The sequence below is a fragment of the Phycodurus eques genome, chromosome 5 (assembly GCF_024500275.1).
Source record: "Phycodurus eques isolate BA_2022a chromosome 5, UOR_Pequ_1.1, whole genome shotgun sequence".
Classification (NCBI taxonomy): domain Eukaryota; kingdom Metazoa; phylum Chordata; class Actinopteri; order Syngnathiformes; family Syngnathidae; genus Phycodurus; species Phycodurus eques.
The window spans coordinates 17,764,316-17,782,237 of NC_084529.1; the positions used below are offsets into that span (position 1 = coordinate 17,764,316).

At 41.3% G+C, this 17,922-nt stretch overlaps 1 protein-coding gene across 6 annotated transcripts in view; it reads right to left on the bottom strand.

The window, feature by feature from the left end:
• Positions 1-729: 729 nt before the first annotated feature.
• The window catches only part of ppip5k1b (diphosphoinositol pentakisphosphate kinase 1b), a 40,177-nt gene continuing 22,984 nt past the window's right edge, over positions 730-17,922 (bottom strand). For 2 of the 6 annotated variants that reach the window (XM_061677847.1, XM_061677848.1), the window contains 15 exons: positions 16,531-16,652; positions 16,268-16,450; positions 16,041-16,182; positions 15,118-15,341; positions 14,807-14,934; positions 14,611-14,725; positions 12,839-12,946; positions 12,559-12,675; positions 12,177-12,317; positions 11,945-12,053; positions 10,285-10,434; positions 7,685-7,747; positions 4,715-4,852; positions 4,518-4,631; positions 730-1,524 (listed from right to left, as the gene is read on the bottom strand). In XM_061677847.1, coding sequence (XP_061533831.1) covers positions 1,433-1,524; positions 4,518-4,631; positions 4,715-4,852; positions 7,685-7,747; positions 10,285-10,434; positions 11,945-12,053; positions 12,177-12,317; positions 12,559-12,675; positions 12,839-12,946; positions 14,611-14,725; positions 14,807-14,934; positions 15,118-15,341; positions 16,041-16,182; positions 16,268-16,450; positions 16,531-16,652 — 1,946 coding nt within the window. In that variant the 3' untranslated portion in view covers positions 730-1,432. Of the gene's footprint in view, positions 1,525-4,517; positions 4,632-4,714; positions 4,853-7,684; positions 7,748-10,284; positions 10,435-11,944; positions 12,054-12,176; positions 12,318-12,558; positions 12,676-12,838; positions 12,947-14,610; positions 14,726-14,806; positions 14,935-15,117; positions 15,342-16,040; positions 16,183-16,267; positions 16,451-16,530; positions 16,653-17,922 lie in introns of those variants that run through there. The other 4 variants (XM_061677850.1, XM_061677849.1, XM_061677852.1 and 1 more) reach the window with 4 other exon arrangements.

A 17,922-nucleotide genomic window follows, 5' to 3' on the forward strand; every position in this document is an offset into this window, starting at 1 on the left:
AGGCCAGTAAACGAGGATGAGTGAAGACTGGTGTAAGGATAGGAAACGAGGAGATGAAAAGACGAGGAAGTGAGGGGAAAACAAGGAAGTTAGTAGAGAAAAAGGACATGGAGAGGAAATAAACAAAAGATGAGAGGATGAAAAGATTAAGTGAGGAGAGGAAAAACGAGAATACAAGACAGCAAGGAGAGAAAACGATGAGGTGCGAATAGAGCGAAATGGGCAGATGAGATAGCAACAAGGTGGGAAAAGAGGTGAAAAGACGAGGAAGCGAGGAGAGGAAAAATGAGAAGGTAGAAAGAGAGGGAATACAAAATGAAAAGAGGCAGAGAGGAAAAAGAACGAAAATACAAGGGTGCAAGGAAAGGAAAACAAGGGGATGGGAAGACAACAAAGAGGGGAGAAGAAACGAGGAGATGAGAAGGAAAATGGGGAGGTGAGAAGGCGAAGGGAGGAGAGGAAAAACGAGGAAAATACATGGAAGCAAGAAAAGGAAACAGAGAGAAGACAACGAAGCTTGGAAAGGAAGAAGTGAGAAGATTAGGAAACGAGGAGATAAGAAGACAAGGAAATGGTTATTTACATTAAAGGTTTGGCTTGTCATCTGTTGCTCGGTAGAACTCATCATAATCATAATTGGATGAGCTTCAAGATTTGCCTTGTGGTACTGCACATAATTATGTTACTGTCATCTTGCACTCAAACAAAACACAAAAGTCTCAATTTGCAGCATGACAACTGTTTTTATTTGGTTCGGTAACACTTTGGGTGACTTTCCTTTGGATGTAATTAAATAAAAACACGCAACAATCATAAATATAACACACAAAAACAACCTACAGTGACCCGACATAGTCAAACTGCCACAAAGTCAAACTGCTCTCATCTGATCGGAGGCATTTAGAAAATGTGGAGTTTTGCTGCCGTAGTGTCACCATTGTCTCTTTTAATGGCATCATCAGTGCATTACCAAACTTTTTTATCAAACTAAAATTGCTAAAAATAATAATAAAAATAATACTAGTAATCACATTTGATTTATGTAAAACTAAACATTCATTTTATCGACACATTCTTCAACAAACTATTACCTGTAATCTTCGACGGCTATATTTCAAATAAACGCGGCCTTGTTTGACCGTAAAACAACAGCAAAACCCTGATCGTACACTAAATTCTCATTTTGGACATGTGTGAAGCTTTGTCAACTCATCTGAAACTATTTGAACATTTTACATTTCAATTTTGGCAAAAACAAAATGCTGTAAAATTAAAAAATAACACCATAGAAGCTCAAGGCACAGCTGGTGTTTAAATACAACACGCCTCGGTCAAAAGTGTTAAGTCCAGTCTAATTGCTGCAGTTAACGAATAGCGAGGAAGTGATGAGGTGATCATAAAGTGCGTCACACAAGAAGGTGTGTGTGTGTGTTTACTCGCTGTAGCTGAAGTTGAGGGCGGCGTTCTCCGTGATGGGGGATGACGGGCCGGCGCTGGAGACAGCACTGGAAGGAACGCTGCCATCTTTTTAACAAAAAGACACAGATTGAAATGTTTACCATAATGTGTTATTACCTCTTACGACCGCATTATTACTGTGTTACAAATACCTTGTCATGTTTTTAACCATTATCATTATTACTGTGCTATTACATGTTACCACATTACCTTTTTTTTTTTTTTTATATATAAACTTAAACCTGTCCTGTTCGGCTGCGTGGTCGGGCTTTGTATCTCTTTTATGCCGGAACCAAGTTACCATATTACCGTGCTATTACCATGTTATTACCTTGTACCTGTTATGACCATGTTTTTAACATTTTGTCACCAGTTTTTGCCATGCAATTACTGCAGTATTACTACATATATGTAATTAACTGCTATTACATGTTATTAGGATCTTCCGGTTATTACCATGGTTTTAACTGTTATCACATGATATTCCATTGTTGTTATCACATATTTATCATGTGAATGTGTACCTGTCATGACCATGATTTTATCAATATCACCGGTTATTACAATGTTATAACTGCGTTATTAGTAAAATTTTTTAATAAAGCACTTTTCATGCAGTAAAAAATGCAACACAAAGGCATTTAAAGAGATAAAAACAGTCAATTAAAATAGCTACACAAACACACACATGCAAACACAGGCATCCACACACCCCACAGTACATACTGACTAATGGTGTGGAGCCATGGCAAGTTTTAAGCATTTCAATACTAACGAGTGCAGTGATGTGAGTCCACTATAAACGACAGCAGAAAAGGGTTTGGGGACAAATCGCTGATGGTTCCGACTGTTGTTGTTCAACAGACAGAACAAAGGGAGTCACACATCAGTGTCACAACAAAGACGGTTCATCCAACCGTCATGTGATGCTAAGTGTAGAGTAAGCCACGTCCGCAGCCACGACCCTTCCACCAGGGTCGGAAGACGAGACCGCAGAGGTCAATACATCAAATGAGACAAGTTACACAACTCGATAACTATGACACCGGCGCGAGATGCTCAGTGTTTCATCAACACAGTAATGCAGTTTGGGGGGCAAATACAGTATATCTGCTAATTAACAGATGACCATGCCGAAAAGGATGGTGCCCAAAAAAAAAAAAAAAAAAATGACAGTTACGTTAAGATGAAATGATGAGGATAAATACACCACAGCACTTGATTAGCTCTGCCTGAATCAAAGAGGAGAACATTTAAGATATATGCGCTGTATCAACAAAATGCCCTCAGAAATTATACCCTAACTCCAAATACATGCTTGTAGAGGACCGTTATCCTTGTAAATCCGGGCTAGTGTCCTTGTACCGTTTCATGTGTGACCTGCAGAGGTCAGTGTCTTTTTAGCCTTTTATCATCTTTAGAGACAAAGCAGCTGACCTCTCACGGGCACGAAACTAATCAATCAAAAAAACGGATACGGCTCACGGGCATTTTTTCCCCTGCCTCTGTTGCCTCATCCAAAAAGGTCACAATGACCTTCAGCAGAGTCTTCACAAAGGTTCCGATGAGCAGCTAAAAGATTAAAAACACTGTTTCTCATCTTCCTTTTAAATGTTACGTCAGTTAGAGAACACCATATTGGGCAAATCTGCAAATGAGATACAGTACAAGAGCTGTATGAAAAATTATATTGTTTACAGAGATAACTATAATAGTACAGTCGGAGAAAACCACAAAACAAAATCTACCAGATGTCTTTTACACGGTCTCGTCATTCCAATTCGGGATCACCAGAGTATAAGATTCATTGTTACTTGTTAAGAATTGTGATGATTGTGCGTCATCCCAACAAAACAATATTAAAAAAAAAAATAACCATTGAGTTTTAATTTCCCCCCTTGTTAATCAGGGAAATGCAGTCAAATTGCCATCCGTAATTCTAATACACAATTAGATAAAAGCAAGTAAAGTGTAGCTGCTTAATTTGTATTTCCGTCCGGGAAGAATGAGATACCACCTCTGGCCCATCTCAAAACACTTCTATGAACACAAATATAAACAAACTGGTCCAAACATTACTGACAAAAATATGTTTCATGTGTATTATGGTTGTTTTCACTATTCATGCCCGCTATATTGCAGATTTTCAAGCGATTGTTTTTTTTTTTTGGGAGGCGGGGGCTTCACAGTTTAACTGCAAGTTCGAAATTAGAGTTGCGCACCTCCAGTGTAGTACCACGCTGTGCCACAAAATGCCGGGCACCACAGAGCTCTAGTGAAATGTAAATGCAGCATAATTAAGAGCAAGAAGACGAGGCAAAGAGGGTCCCCTGTACGCCTGTGAGTAATGTTGTATGTCCTCTTCGTAGTGTTGCAGTTCCGTGTGTGTCAAAGTAATTGAAGGCTTTTACCTTTCACATCTATGCTAGTTTCGTTAGACCATCTATGGCGTTATGCACTATATAATAAAATTAAGATAGCAGACTTTCATCAGATGAAGTGATATTGTTTGGTTGAACATTTTGGTCTTTACAGTGAACATCAAATGGGAGCAAATAAAATAAACAGCTTGAAGCGAGCACGCTTCGCCTCTAATTACGAAAACTGTGCGAATCTTATTTTAATTTCCTCAAAGTGATATTATATGATATGATTTCTTCTCAACGAGCGAGTGAGAACAGGCTCCAAGGAATACTTTGAAAAGTAAGTTTTAGCAAGTGCAAATGTGTTGAAAGTTTGTAGAAAGGATACTGGGCACAAAAATGTTCTTGATGTGGTCTGTCTATATTGCGTGTGGGTCTGTAACATATCCCCCGCGATAAACTGCGGTTCACTGTATGTGCATTCACCCCCGCCCCAAAGTTGGGACTTCCTTCTGCACGAGCATATTTGGGCTGCGAAACCTGGTCATGTCGAATAATCGATACAATCACTCACCCCTCTGCTTATTAATGATAACCGCAACCTTGCATTACAGGTATGATTAGAATCTACTACTCAAAAACAAACCAAAAAAGTGAATTTACACGATGCTGCAAAAACATAACAGAGCCACTCACGCCAACAAGGCCGGCTCGGCGGTCGCAGAGACGCCTCGGACTCTGACGAGGAGAGCGGCCACTGGGGGCCATAGAGAGACGGCTGGCTCTGAGAGTCGAAGAGACCGGACAGCGCTGCGGCAGACAAGGTGTGCGTGAGTGTACTGTATATGGAGTTTAGAAGGCAAGAATTACAACGTAAGAGTTTGCAGTCCTACCCTTCATGGTCTTGGCGTGGGCCTCGCTGCTGCTCTCACACACTGCGTTGAGGAACTCGTCCACCTGCTTGAGGGAGAGCAAGTTGTGCAGCGTCTCCAGCGGGTAGATAGAGGGGACCATCGAGCAGCCTTCGAAACCTGCAGGGGTCAGAAACAAACAAAAAAAATAGATTGGAGGAACAACATGACTTCTCCAAACGTGTGTGGAACTACAAGAGGACCTCTAAGCTGTTCCATTTCCCCATAAGAAATCTTGAAAGCACTGTTAATGTTGTTTGTTTTGTACATTTTGGTTGAATTCTACCTTTAGCGGTCCCACTGTAGTCTGTCCACGGCAGCAAACATGAGTCGGCAAAATGTGCCTAATGAGTAAGTCCAGGTCACATGAGGGAATTTTTAACATCAGCAGTGTTGATGTTAATACTCTAAATATGTCCGCACATAACGAGCAGATGATTCCATATTCATTACGATTTATTAACAAGAGCAGCTGACACGACAATCTTTTGGCTTTTACCTTACAGCACAAAAAGGAGACTATCATCAATAGTCAGTATATTATATTGTACACACATGGCACACCAGAGTAGGTAAAGAAGCACAATCTAAGGAAAATCAAAAGCAAGATTAACAAAATAAAGAAATATGATGATTTATTCTTGACACTGTCAGGTGTCCATCTAATGGATGTTACCCAAAAAGTAGCTATTGGTAGGACACAATGCAGTGCTACAGGTTGTTATACATTGATACTGTAACTGGATTATGTAGCATGGAGCTGCCTTAAGACCTCACAAGTGACAAAACATGGAGTCATGCATTTATAGCGCGCCCCACCTGCCCAAATATGTCCTTCCCACTGCAAACGTGGGGCCACACAGAATAAGCCTTTTTCCAACATTAGCTCAGGGTGCATGATTTATGCTTAATTAATCATTCATGCACTGCTAATGCGTCGCTTTTATCTCACGTTACGATAAGATAAAACATTTCAGCTTCTTGGATATTTGTTTAATAGTTTATTTAATTACAAGATTTTAGTATTGATCTTGGAAGGACAGCTGCTTAGCTTTCTTTTGAGACCAACTAAGGTTTTCTGCTGTTAAATTTGGCCTTGGGGGAGGTCTGTCCTCTACTGGGGGACCACCACTTTGAAGCAATCTGATTATACATGTCAGGAGGGTTCCTTGACCAGCACACCATTCGGATGGACTTCACCACCTCTTTAAGCGTCGTATGTTATGTATGGAGCAAGTTGCTGGAAATAATGTGTTGAAGCATGTTATATTCATACTGCAGAGCAGTGTTCAAGGGGTGACTAATGAAAATAGAAAAATAGAGAAGGAGCAGAGGTGGATGAATAAAAGAACGAGCAGAAGCGGAATGGTGAACAGGAGGAGGCGATAGTAGGGAAAACTAGGGATGCAGGAGTAGGAGACAGCGAAAGGTTGCAGGAGGAGAAAATGGATGACGGTGGATGGGGGGGGGGGAATAGCATGAGAAGATGGGAGACTGGAGCAAGAGGAGGAGTCAAAGGATCAGTGTAACAGGTGTGCTTGAAAGGGGAGGAAAATCACCAATATGACGATGAATGCAACACTGCAACAGTCATGAACTCATGTCTATTATGTGTTTGACAACTGAAGGGTTGAAGGTTCCAATTTTGATAGTGGGAGTGATACTAGTGCGCGGTGCCCTTGAGCAAGGTACTGATCACCCCCATTCTGACATTCCTCCCCGCCTGCATGAGTGCCTAAATGAATTGCTCTCTTCTGTGTACAGTATTGCATCGAGTGCCCCAACTTTCAAGTTTCCAGATACGAGCTGTCGCTCGGCAGATTTTATGCCTTGACTTGCGCGCAATGACTTGAGTTACCAGTGTGTTTGGGACCCTCCACTGCTCCAGCGGAGTCAGATCAATTCAGAAACAACCTTTCCGGAACTATTGCTTGGGTTGGCCTACTATGCTTCCTGACATCCACGCAGAACGTTCAGTAACGCTCTTGAGTCTGGAATGGACTGCTTGCATCAGAGTGCTTATATCGGACATTTTTGCTCCATTTCGATTCAATCGGATACTGTTTTTTGCGCTGATATTGGACCGTTATCCGATATCAACTATCGGATTGGTACACCCCTACTTTCACTCACACCACATAAATGCCTTGCTGTAAATTAGCTGTGCTTTTGGATCCCTACATAGCAGTCTCCAGGCCACACCATTTAAAGGCACAACACACCAATGTGTGTGTGTGTCTCACTTTCGACTTATTAAACTTAAAAAATATATATATATTTCTTTACATTCGTTTTCATTGTTTTTATATTTTACAAAACAGTACTATTTTTATTTATTAATGAATTGATTAAAAACAAACACAATTTTTGTGCTTTTTTTGTGAGGTTGGAACGGATTAGTGACAATTCCATTCATTTCAATCGGGAGAGTTGATTTGATCTTAGACCACCTACTTTGGCTTCTAACATGACACAAAACTGCATGGAAAAACAACAACTTTATGAGTTAAATCAATTAATACAACCCAACACTCACCGCTCCATCTTCATCTTGTTTTGCTGTTACAAAACAAAAAAAACAAAAAGAAGGTTCCAGAAGTCCTAACTGTGGTTCATTGAAGAAAAGCAGCCTGATTTTGTGAAGGATTTTCACAATTTTCAAGAGTGCAGCTCGTGTGCAGCAATGACAAATCACCAAATGAGGAAGTTAAAAAAAAAAAAAAAAAAAAGATGCATGATTTATGTGGTGACACGTGATTAAAAAAAAAAGAGAGAGGTGATATTAAAGGGGAAAGGTACAAGCAGCAATCTTGGGAAAAAGAGAGCTCTCACAAACAAAAACACCACTTTGTCCCAGATCCACAAAAAAAAAAAAAAAAAAAAAAAAGATCATCATGCAAGATCGCCAAAAAAAGGGTGGAAAAAGAACTCAAGAAATAAAAGCAGACATACCGTTAGTCGGATGCCTGGCAAACGACACAGAAAATCTCTTTACTGGCGGCATAGACAACAGCTCTGAGGAGATAAGAGAGGTAACTTGGAGTTACTGCTGGCTCCGCCCCTTTTAGACATAAGAAAGAGACAGAAAGAAGAGGAGTGTGGCCACGGTGATACGCCACCCGGGACAAACCAGGAGCTCAGGGGGAGATTGGACATGCAGGAAGAAGGACGCCAGGAGCATCACAAGGCCAGCGAATCGCTGCCCCATAGAATATGAGAGAATAGAGGACGCTTTCACACATGCCACATTAGATTAGTTTAGCATAAACCCAAATGACCCTGAAGTCATACAATATAAAAATTTCACAAGAGTAGTGCATCAAAAGGTGAATGATTTGTGTTTTTCTTTAGCTCTTTTGCAACACTTATTCCAACAGAAGCGGCAGCCTCAACATGTGGTTCAAAGACGATCAAGAAGAATATGCACAGATTAAAATTTAAGAGGCAAGACTCCAGTGCAGCGGTTAACATTGTTTTACACGCATTTGGGGTGACATTTAAGAAAGTTGAAAAATAGGCGATTCACCGATTTTAGCAATTAATTCAAATATGGCAGAACGTTTTTGTTTTTTTTACTTTTTTTTTGCGGCTTTTGTAGTTCAAAATGTGTCCTTGCTGATTGTGAATTGCTTATTTTAACAATATGGCTGAGAACAGACAGGAGCTAGTTTTACAAATTTTGCCATTTAGCTATATTTAGCGACGTTTCGGACCACTCTTGCAAATATATTATATGGAAATATTTTTTTTTCATAAAGCAACTAACGACTTTAATTCCTGATGAAAAATAGGCAACGTGAGCAGAATCAGTTTCACATTTTTTTGTCCGTATAAGAAAGAATGCCGGTGGAAGATGCCGCAAAAGCAGAGACTGAACCACGTCTTGGAAACTTTTGGCCCAAGAAATCTGCTTCCAAGTCGCTTTGATCAGCTGTATAACTCTCCATGAGAAATGACCATGAGAGCTGGCAACCGACATATGCACCAACTGAGTCATACTCATTTTAGGAGGTTACATTTTTCAATATTAAGGATTGTGTCTACATACGTTTTATTAAAAAAAATTGACGTTTCTCCAAGAGAAATAACTTATTTTCACATTATCTGTAAATAAATACAAAATATTTTGTATAGATATTTATATTTTATAGCTTTTATTTTAATTTATTACATTATTTCTGTGAAAGTGGATGCAATTTAATGCTCGGGGGAAAATATTTTTTAAGCTTTTCTGATATCAGGAAAAACGGCAAAAATCCCACAAAGGGGGGGGGGGGGGGGAAATAAAAACTAGTTTTATAGCGTGTAATATCACTGAATTTAAAATTAATTAACATTTTAGAAGCTTCAGGAGTAATCTTAGAGCTCTGAATAGCTTAACTTTGAAATAAAACTCCAATGTTTACAGTTGCCCCAGCCTGAGATTTAGGAAATGTAATTTGCTGGACGAAAGTAATTTCAACAGCTTTAAAACTATTGATATTAGAAAGAAAAACATTATCCAAAATCATTCAAACATAAAATAATGCCTGAGTGTTTTAGTTTGACTTAATCAACATTTTTAATATATTTCTTAGTCTTCTCATTTGCTTGGAAAGCTGCATCACCTGACATGCTGGAGGTTTGAGAGGCCAAAAGATAGTAATTATTAGAATTTAGTGAATGTATGAAAATAAATAGGTTTTAATATGTATATATTTTTAAATAATGGACTCTGTCATGCCATTCACCCATATACACATTTTTATATTACTTATAAACTTGATGGTTTTATCTAAAAAAAGAAAAAATTAACCCACAAACATGCTTGCTGCTTTAGAACACGCCATAAAAACGCAAACAGGAGCAACTGATGCTAGGAAAATGAGCACTCTGCAGTTATTTTTTATTACAGATTAAATGCTTAAACTAATGCAGGCCTTACTCCCAGTACAAAAAAAATGACATCATTCCAAAGCACACCTGCCGAAGGGTGCTGGACAGTGACAAGAAGATGCAACAGAAACATGTAGCAAGAGTGTTCCCAAGTGGACAAAGTGAACAGTACACCTTCTGGAATGCTCCACATGCATTTGCTGCAGAAGCAATAAAGCTGGCAACATGATGAAGTTGAAGGATGACAACAACATCAGACACAATGCACATGACTAACCTGCCAGAGACCCCTGCTGGTGGATGTGAAAATCGGAAGAGTGTGCAGAAGAAAAATGGGATTTAATAGGCCGATCATCCTTAAGTAACAATTATGTTACCCCCAAACCCCCCCCCCCCCAACCCCTCAAGCATAATTATGGCTTCCGGACAGACGCAAGAAACCGCTTCAGTGAGGTTTATTTTGCATTCGTTACACAACAAAAGTACAGAACCCAAGCAGGCTCATGCAAATCGGATCTGGCGTCAGGTCAGCACCATCATCACCATGACGACTGCCAAACAAGTCACTCAACAGACTTTTGATTGTATAAACGAAGTATGTAAAAGATCAAGAGTTTTCTGGAGTGGAATAAAAAAAAAATCATAATTTGGGTGGGGCGTCAGCGGCGTGAACGTACCGAACATGCCAATATGGCAGGGCAGGCTGCCGGGGGACAGGGGGGGTTTTCGGTGGTGATGGTGGTGCGTGCGTACGTAGTCCCGCAGGTTGGGGGCGCTACAGGACACTCCCAGCATGGAGGCGCTGAAGAGGCCAGAGCAGTGCGAGCCTGTGTGACATAAGCCAAGTGGGAGGGGGAGAGGGAGGGGATGTGTGTGTGTGTGTGTGTGTGTGTGTGTGTGTGTATGTTTGGGAGGGTGGAGGGTGAAGGGTGAGCATTAGTTCATCACACACACACACACACTCACACACACACACACACACACACACACAAGTGCTGCTGTTATTCATAACAAACTGTTGCTATGAATAACTGCATTAAGAAACCCTGCAAGTGTGTAAAAAAATAAGCTGCTGTTTGTTCCTGGAAACCACAACATGCAAACTGTAGAGCGAGTGTTCTGCGAGTACGTGCGTTGACGTAGACACACACATGTGAGCGCAACCCAGCGTGTGCGTGCGCAGGGAGTGCAGAAGAAGAAGAAAGAGGAGGAAGAAAGCGTGTGCCCTGCCTGTCTCCTGTTTACTCATCAAAGGTTTGAATCGTACGTCGTGGAAATGCTGATTTGTCCTTAGGAACCGGCCCGGCAAGAGGGGTACCTCAAAATTGAGTCAGCTCCTCACTCGTTGCTATAAAAAGTCTCACGCGTGGCTAGGAGGGGGTCATCCCTGACACCTGCTGCTGATTTCACCTCCGCATGAAGTTTCACAACTACTATAAGGGACACAGTAAGCTGCAGTAACATTATTCATTTCTCGCAGAAGATAAAGAATATATGCCTGTGAGTATTGCTATATTGTCTGTCTATATGTGTTGATTCACGTGTTGATTCACTGTTTGTGTGCGAATATGCGTTGCTTAAAGCGTTATAACACGGTTACATCGATACTGTTCTTTAGCCTGTCTATGGCGTTTTGCATTGTTTGTTAGCATAAAGCTAAGAAGACTTTTCGAAGGCAAAGCTTCGTTGTTGTTTTACATACAAAACTAGTAATTCTCTTTATTTTATGTTTAGTTTGACAGTAGACTTGACTTCAAACCAGGTCAAACCAGACCTGACTTCAAACCAGGTGGCAATAAATAGCTTGAAGCCTATTTTTTAAAAAATAGTTAATTATTGATTTTGGCTCACAGGTCAAAGCAAAAAAAATAAAATAAAATAAAAAATAATCACCCGAACGACGGCTCGTATCTTAAAAACTTGGAGGTTGGGTCATTCGTACCACATAGCACTACTGTAAATGAAACTTAGAAATAATACATCTTGTGCTAAGCATAACCAAACAACAACAGGAGCCTGCAACATTATTTAGTTTGGAACAGAAAACGCTTGTTGATATCAAAAACCTCCTGGAGAGTTGCGAGAAAGAACTGGCTGGCTATCGCGGCACCCCGCTGGACAACGTGTGGGGAATGTGAAGGTGGTTGTGAACGTCCACCCGCTGACATGTGGCCTACATACTTTGGAGCAAAAGCTACACGAAAATGAGATGCACATTAGGAGTGGTGACAGTTGTGAGAAAGAGAAAAGTTGTAAAGGGGGGAGTCGTTGTGAATTGATGTCCTGTCCACGCATAAACACACACTCACGTACACACGACAAATAGGAGGCGCCCACCTAGGCCGCTGGGTGGTTTGATCTCGGGCGACTGGCGTGAGCCCGAAGGGAAGAGTCGGTGCGATGTGGAGCTTTTGGACGACTGGGTGAGCGAGGTCTCAGAGAGAACCTGAACGGCGTTAAGACCGAAACGTGACTCCAGGGACCCGCTTGACATAAATGTATTGGAAGGTGCCATGCAGATAATGTGAAAGGGGAGAAAAAAAAAACTAATATACTGAAATTACATTACCTCCATGGAGCCCGTCTTGCGGTTACGAATCATGGGCGACCTTCTCTGGATGTTGATGGGCTCGGAAACCAGAAGAGCCTGGTCGGGTTGGTCCTGAGAGAGATCCTCCAGGCTGCCCTGGTTCGGCTTTTTGTCCTGATTCTGATTCGTCAGAGAACAACAGTTATCAATGCAATTATTTTCTTTTTCTGGTAGGTGCCTTCACGCTTCACTTCATCCTTTACGCCTTCCTTAAATAGACATTTCCCATCAGGAAAAAAATGGGTCAGACCTAGTGCTACACCTATTCGACTGATTATCACATAGATTCATCGAGTAAAAATAGATTTTTGCATTATTAAACAGCAAACTGTGAACGTGAGACAAGTGCTAATGAAGGCACCTCTGATGAGGCCGGCCGGAAGCCGAAGCCAAGCGGAACGTTTTCCTCGTCCTCGCAGCCTTTAACCCCTGGACTGAAGTGCAGCTCCACGTGGAAACGCTCCTCTGAAGAGGGGTCCTGCCCACCGCACACCCGCATGTATACGCACATATGCATTCAAGTGGAGACATACAGACAACCAGGGAGTAACCAGAGAGCAATTAGTCAAAGTGTCAGTTTCATGTTGTCGTTTGTAGCATTTAGGACGTGACAACATACTGTAGAAAACGTTAGAAATCACCTTGTTGTTGTCTTCATACAGCATAATAACTATCTGAGTCATATAGTTGAGCTCAGTCACAGCACTCAGGTAGTCCATGGCCTGCTTCCATTGCTGGTCTTTTTCATACTTGAAAAAATGGAAATGCAATCATTAAAAAAAGACAAAAAAAGCAAGCAAGGAAAAATAAAAAGAGTACTTGTAATCTATTATGTGAACCAATAAAAACCTTCTTGGAAAGAATACATGAGTTATACTGAAGAATATCGTCATTGCAATATTTAAAAAAATAAATCAATCAATCTTAGAGTCGTATTCCTAATGCCTTAAATGTACTGTTTTGAAATTACATTTACTATAATAAAAGCAGATGCTGAATAATTTAAACTAAATAGAAATAGTATATTTCATACTACTCCACCTCTTCCAGTATGATAGAAACGTTCCTTTAAAGCACAGGCGTCAAACTGGTGGCCCAGGGGCCAGATCCGGCCCGCCACATCATTTTATGTGGCCGGTGAAAGCAAATCAAAATTGCTCATTGTGTTCTGGTGTAATACCATTGAGATATTTCTATTACAAGAAATGTAATAGTTGAAAACATGTATTTATATGTTTCTGATTTCAAAACTGGTTATTCATCAATGTGTTGTGTATACAGTATGTAATTAGAATATATGTCGTAATCTTTCATTTATATGGGTTTCACAGTCGTAGCGGCCCTCCGAAAGAAGTCATAACTACGATGTGGCCCGTGACAAAAATGAGTTTGACACCCCTGCTTTAAAGTAAATATTGTATTTTCTGACTATGCAATTATCCAAACAATTATACAAACAATTGATGCTAGTTAAAAAAAAAAAAAAAAATATATATATATATATATATATATATATATATATATATCATTACTACTCAAAAGGACTATGAGTTAGCTATTACCACACAAAATCTAAAAATACTTTTTTTCTGATTCATATTTTGAGATTTTGAATATTAAAGGCAGGCACGGTGGGCGACTGGTTAGCATATCTGCCTCACAGTTCTGAGGACCGGGGTTCATATCCCGGCCCCGCCTGTGTGGAGTTTGCATGTTCTCCCCGTGCCTGCGCGCGTTTTCTCCGGGCACTCCGGTTTCCTCCCACATCCCAAAAACATGCATGGTAGGTTGATTGAAGACTCTAAATTGCCCTCAGGTGTGAATGTGTGCGCGAATGGTTGTTTGTTTATATGTGCCCTGCGATTGGCCGGCGACCGGTTCAGGGTGTACCCCGCCTCTCGCCCGATGATTGCTGTGATAGGCTCCAGCGTGCCCGTGACCCTAGTGAGGATAAGCGGAATGGAAGATGAATGAATGAATATTAAACATGATAAGCATACATCTAAATAGATTTGTTTTCAAATGGTGTCATATTAAAGCTGTTATACTGATATCAAACTCCACAGCTGAGGCCAAATTTTAATATATGTATTTTTTTGTGTAGATTAAATTTTCAACCTAACACAGATTTTTAAGAGGCATTTTCAAATACTTACCTTGATCATGACTACTGCATGAATCATAATGAATAAATTAATCTACAGAGGATGCCGATCTCGTGAGTTAAATTGCATTATTCAACGTTGGCAGATGTCTATGCTATTCTAGCTTGGCAAATTCCACCAGTCTTCCCCCTTAAAATCCTTCCGCATTGTTTTTCAACTATGTTGCATTTACATGTTACCAGCTTAGCTTTAAGAGAGCATTAGCATTAGCATTCACTCCAAAGCAAACCTAAAGAAAGAATACGTACATCCAAGAGTCCTCCGTAGCGAAAGACGCTGAGCAGGGAGTGGACGTGGCTCTCGCTGGTGAAGTAGAGGCGCGTGCGGACGTGGCGACCCGGTGACATCACCCCCCGCGAGTACCTGACCAATATCAAAATATGACACGTCAGCAACCTTTTATTCCTAAATTGTAACTCAATGAATCTCCAGTGGAATTCTTACAGTGGGTGCAGCTTGTTGACGGCCTCGTCCTCGTGCGTCCTCTGCAGGTCCAGCTGGATCTTCTTCATCAGGGGGACGCAGTACGCCTGAGCGATGTCCAGCTTCTCTGCTTTGCTGATGCCATATTCCTATAGGAGGAAAGAACACAAAAACTAATTTAGTGGACTCGTACTCTTTGATAAAAGGTCCCACATGAAGAGGAGAGAAATAAAAAAAAAAATGGAAAAACAAATTCCATTAACATGCATTATAAATCGATTACTCATAAGGAGAAGCAATGTTAGTCGCTCACACAAAAAGTATAATTTGACCTGTGGTATGACAATGTCGGCCAGAGCCCGGGAGAGCCGGAAGAGCTCCAGCGTGTCATCCAGGTCCAGCGAGGAGTTGTGCTGCGTATCGTACTTGATGCAGTCATAGATGTCCGGGATCTTACTGATGTCGTAGCGTCCGCTCTTCATGCGGAAATCTCTTTCCAGTTTGGACCAGCGCTGCAGCATCAGCTCCAACGTCTCGCTGTGGTACAGCTGTAGATCTTGAGAACAAAACAATTCCAGTCAGATGCTCGATTGTGATTGTTAGCGTAGTAGGCATTGTGCAGCACTTTACGGTCTTGTCGATGTGTTACAAAATGATTATTACCATACAATTCAGTCAATTGAGCGCACCGGGAGAAAAGCCACACTCACTACGTTTAAAGAATTTTTAATACAGAAGCTGGTTTATAAGCTGCACATATTACAAATACGCTGGTACACTGACTGTTACCTGGACGTCACGAATAGCATCACTGTTGCTGTGTTATAACCCTTTAAGCAATGATTATTTTAAAACACAGGGTGGAGCAACACATGGACACAGACAAAAAAAATACTATTACTGCAGTTTACTGAGTCACTTGTGAAACTCTTTTTCGTGTGTGTCTCTATGTCTGTATTATACTGCCCACAGGTACCCAAGGCGCGCACACCAGAAGGAACAGCACAATGTCCACTGAATTGAAGCCAAAAAAAAAAAAAAAAAGTCTTTACATTCTATTTGATGTTTTTACTGTATATTTCTTTTACATGACATTTTTGGGGGGGAGGGTGGAACGGATTTTAATTTAATTCAGTGGTGAAAAATTATTTGGGATACGAGTAGTTGAGTTATAACGGTGGTCCTGGAACGCATTCAACTCATATCTCAAGGCACCACTGTACCTACTAATGCTAATGTTAGTTAACGCAGGTACCTGAAGACTTGGGATCCTCCAGTCGTTTTCTAATTTGCGAGGTGAGTCTCTGGATGAGCGCGTACACTTTGTCGCAGGTTTTGACCGGGTTCTCTATGACTTTCATGGAGTTCACCAGCGACGGGCTGCCTGTTGGCGCTAGCTGTAATCCAGTGTAAAAGAAAAGGGACGGATTACCTTCACAACCAACAACAACAACAATCCAATCAAACTACATCCCTGGTCACCTTCTGATAGTCATCTTGTGAAAACTCCTCGTCCTTCTGCATGATCTCATGCAGCCTGGCTTTCACCTTCTGCTGGCAGTCTGTCAATGAGTCACTGTCACTGTCGAGCAGCCCGTTCATGTTGGCGCTCTTCACCATTTGCACCAGGATCGGAGTCAGTTCACCTTCGAGAGCGAGGAGGCCCTGCAGAAAAACCCCGCAGCCTGAGTGAGAGTCGCCGTGCGGCATTAACACGGCGTTCTTAACACGTGATGTTGAGGGACCTTGGCAAACGCCGCAGCCGTCATCTGCACCCGGCCTTCGTCGGAGGCATAGATCTTAAGGTCGTGGCGGTAAGTGCTGTGCAGGCGGAGGAGCCCGCATCCGGGGAAGCCGGCATAGTCGCCTGGAAGGGTTGTGCACCGTCTCAAGCCTCACATTTAAACTTGGTGACATTTGAAACATGCTAGGAAAAATAATAAAGCTGTTCTGATTGCACCCATAAGTAACAGGAATAAAGGACACAGTGCCTTAGGTGGCATCACTTTCAGTTCAAATGTCTCATGATCAATGCGTAGTTGGACTAATACAGTATCTGCCAACGGTCATTTGGCATAATGGCTTGAAGTGTGTAGTTTAAAGCATCAACACAATGAAATGAAAGTGAATCAATATAAACCCCAAAATTAAAGAAGCCAGCTGCGGTGTGGATTAACTAAATGACAGTGAGAATCAGGCAATACAAGGTGCTAAAATGTTTCATTAATGGTGCTCCAGTTGATAAAAGCGTTGTAATGCTGGGGATTAAATCACACTGCTGCGTCATGCATTTTCTTTTAGACTGATGATGTATGTTTGATGAAGTGCAAAGAAGTTGGTTACAGACGATCTGTTCACTGCTCTAGACTCGAATAGACTTGAGAACCAGTGTTTGCAGACGAAGTTCAGTGTAAGTGCAATGGGAGTGAAATTGTGTGCAGCGTGAGTGGAATAAAGGTGATACACAGTTGATGTAAATTACAGTGGGAGTTCATAGTACTGCAAGTGCAGTCGGGTACAGTGGAGGTATGACATTCAATGCAGTGAAGCGGTTTCGTGTGGGTTGCAGTGCAAGTGCTGGAGAGGAGTTGAAGTGCAACGTAATTCAGGTGAAGGGATGCTGGAGTTTAGTTAAAGGTGTAATTAAGAGTAGGGCTGCAATGATTAATCAAATAACTGAAATACAAAAAGTCCAAGCAAAGTTCCTGCCACCGAAAGTCAGAACGATAAACGTGATAAACATTCATACACTATGTCAACAACTGACGCCCAGACTGGCTAACGGTGAGCCAGTTAGAAGTCTACTTTAATTCGCTGACAGACACGTCACTCACCAGGCCAAGCCCCGGCTTTTTAACGACTTTGATGATTCAGTGTAGAACGTGACTTTAAATGGAAAGTGGACAATAAAAATACCTGCACCTCACATGCCACATTTTGTTGTTTAACCATGCAAAATCCATTTTTATCTGATTACTTGATTAGTTCATGGGATAATCGGTAGAATAATCTCTTTTTCGAGAGCTGCACCCCTACTTGAGGGACTGTGTATGTGGTAGTAGTAGTGGAAGTGCAGTATGCTGTCCAGTGAGTATGAGTAGGCTGGGATTATGGTAGTGATACACTGAAGTTGCAGT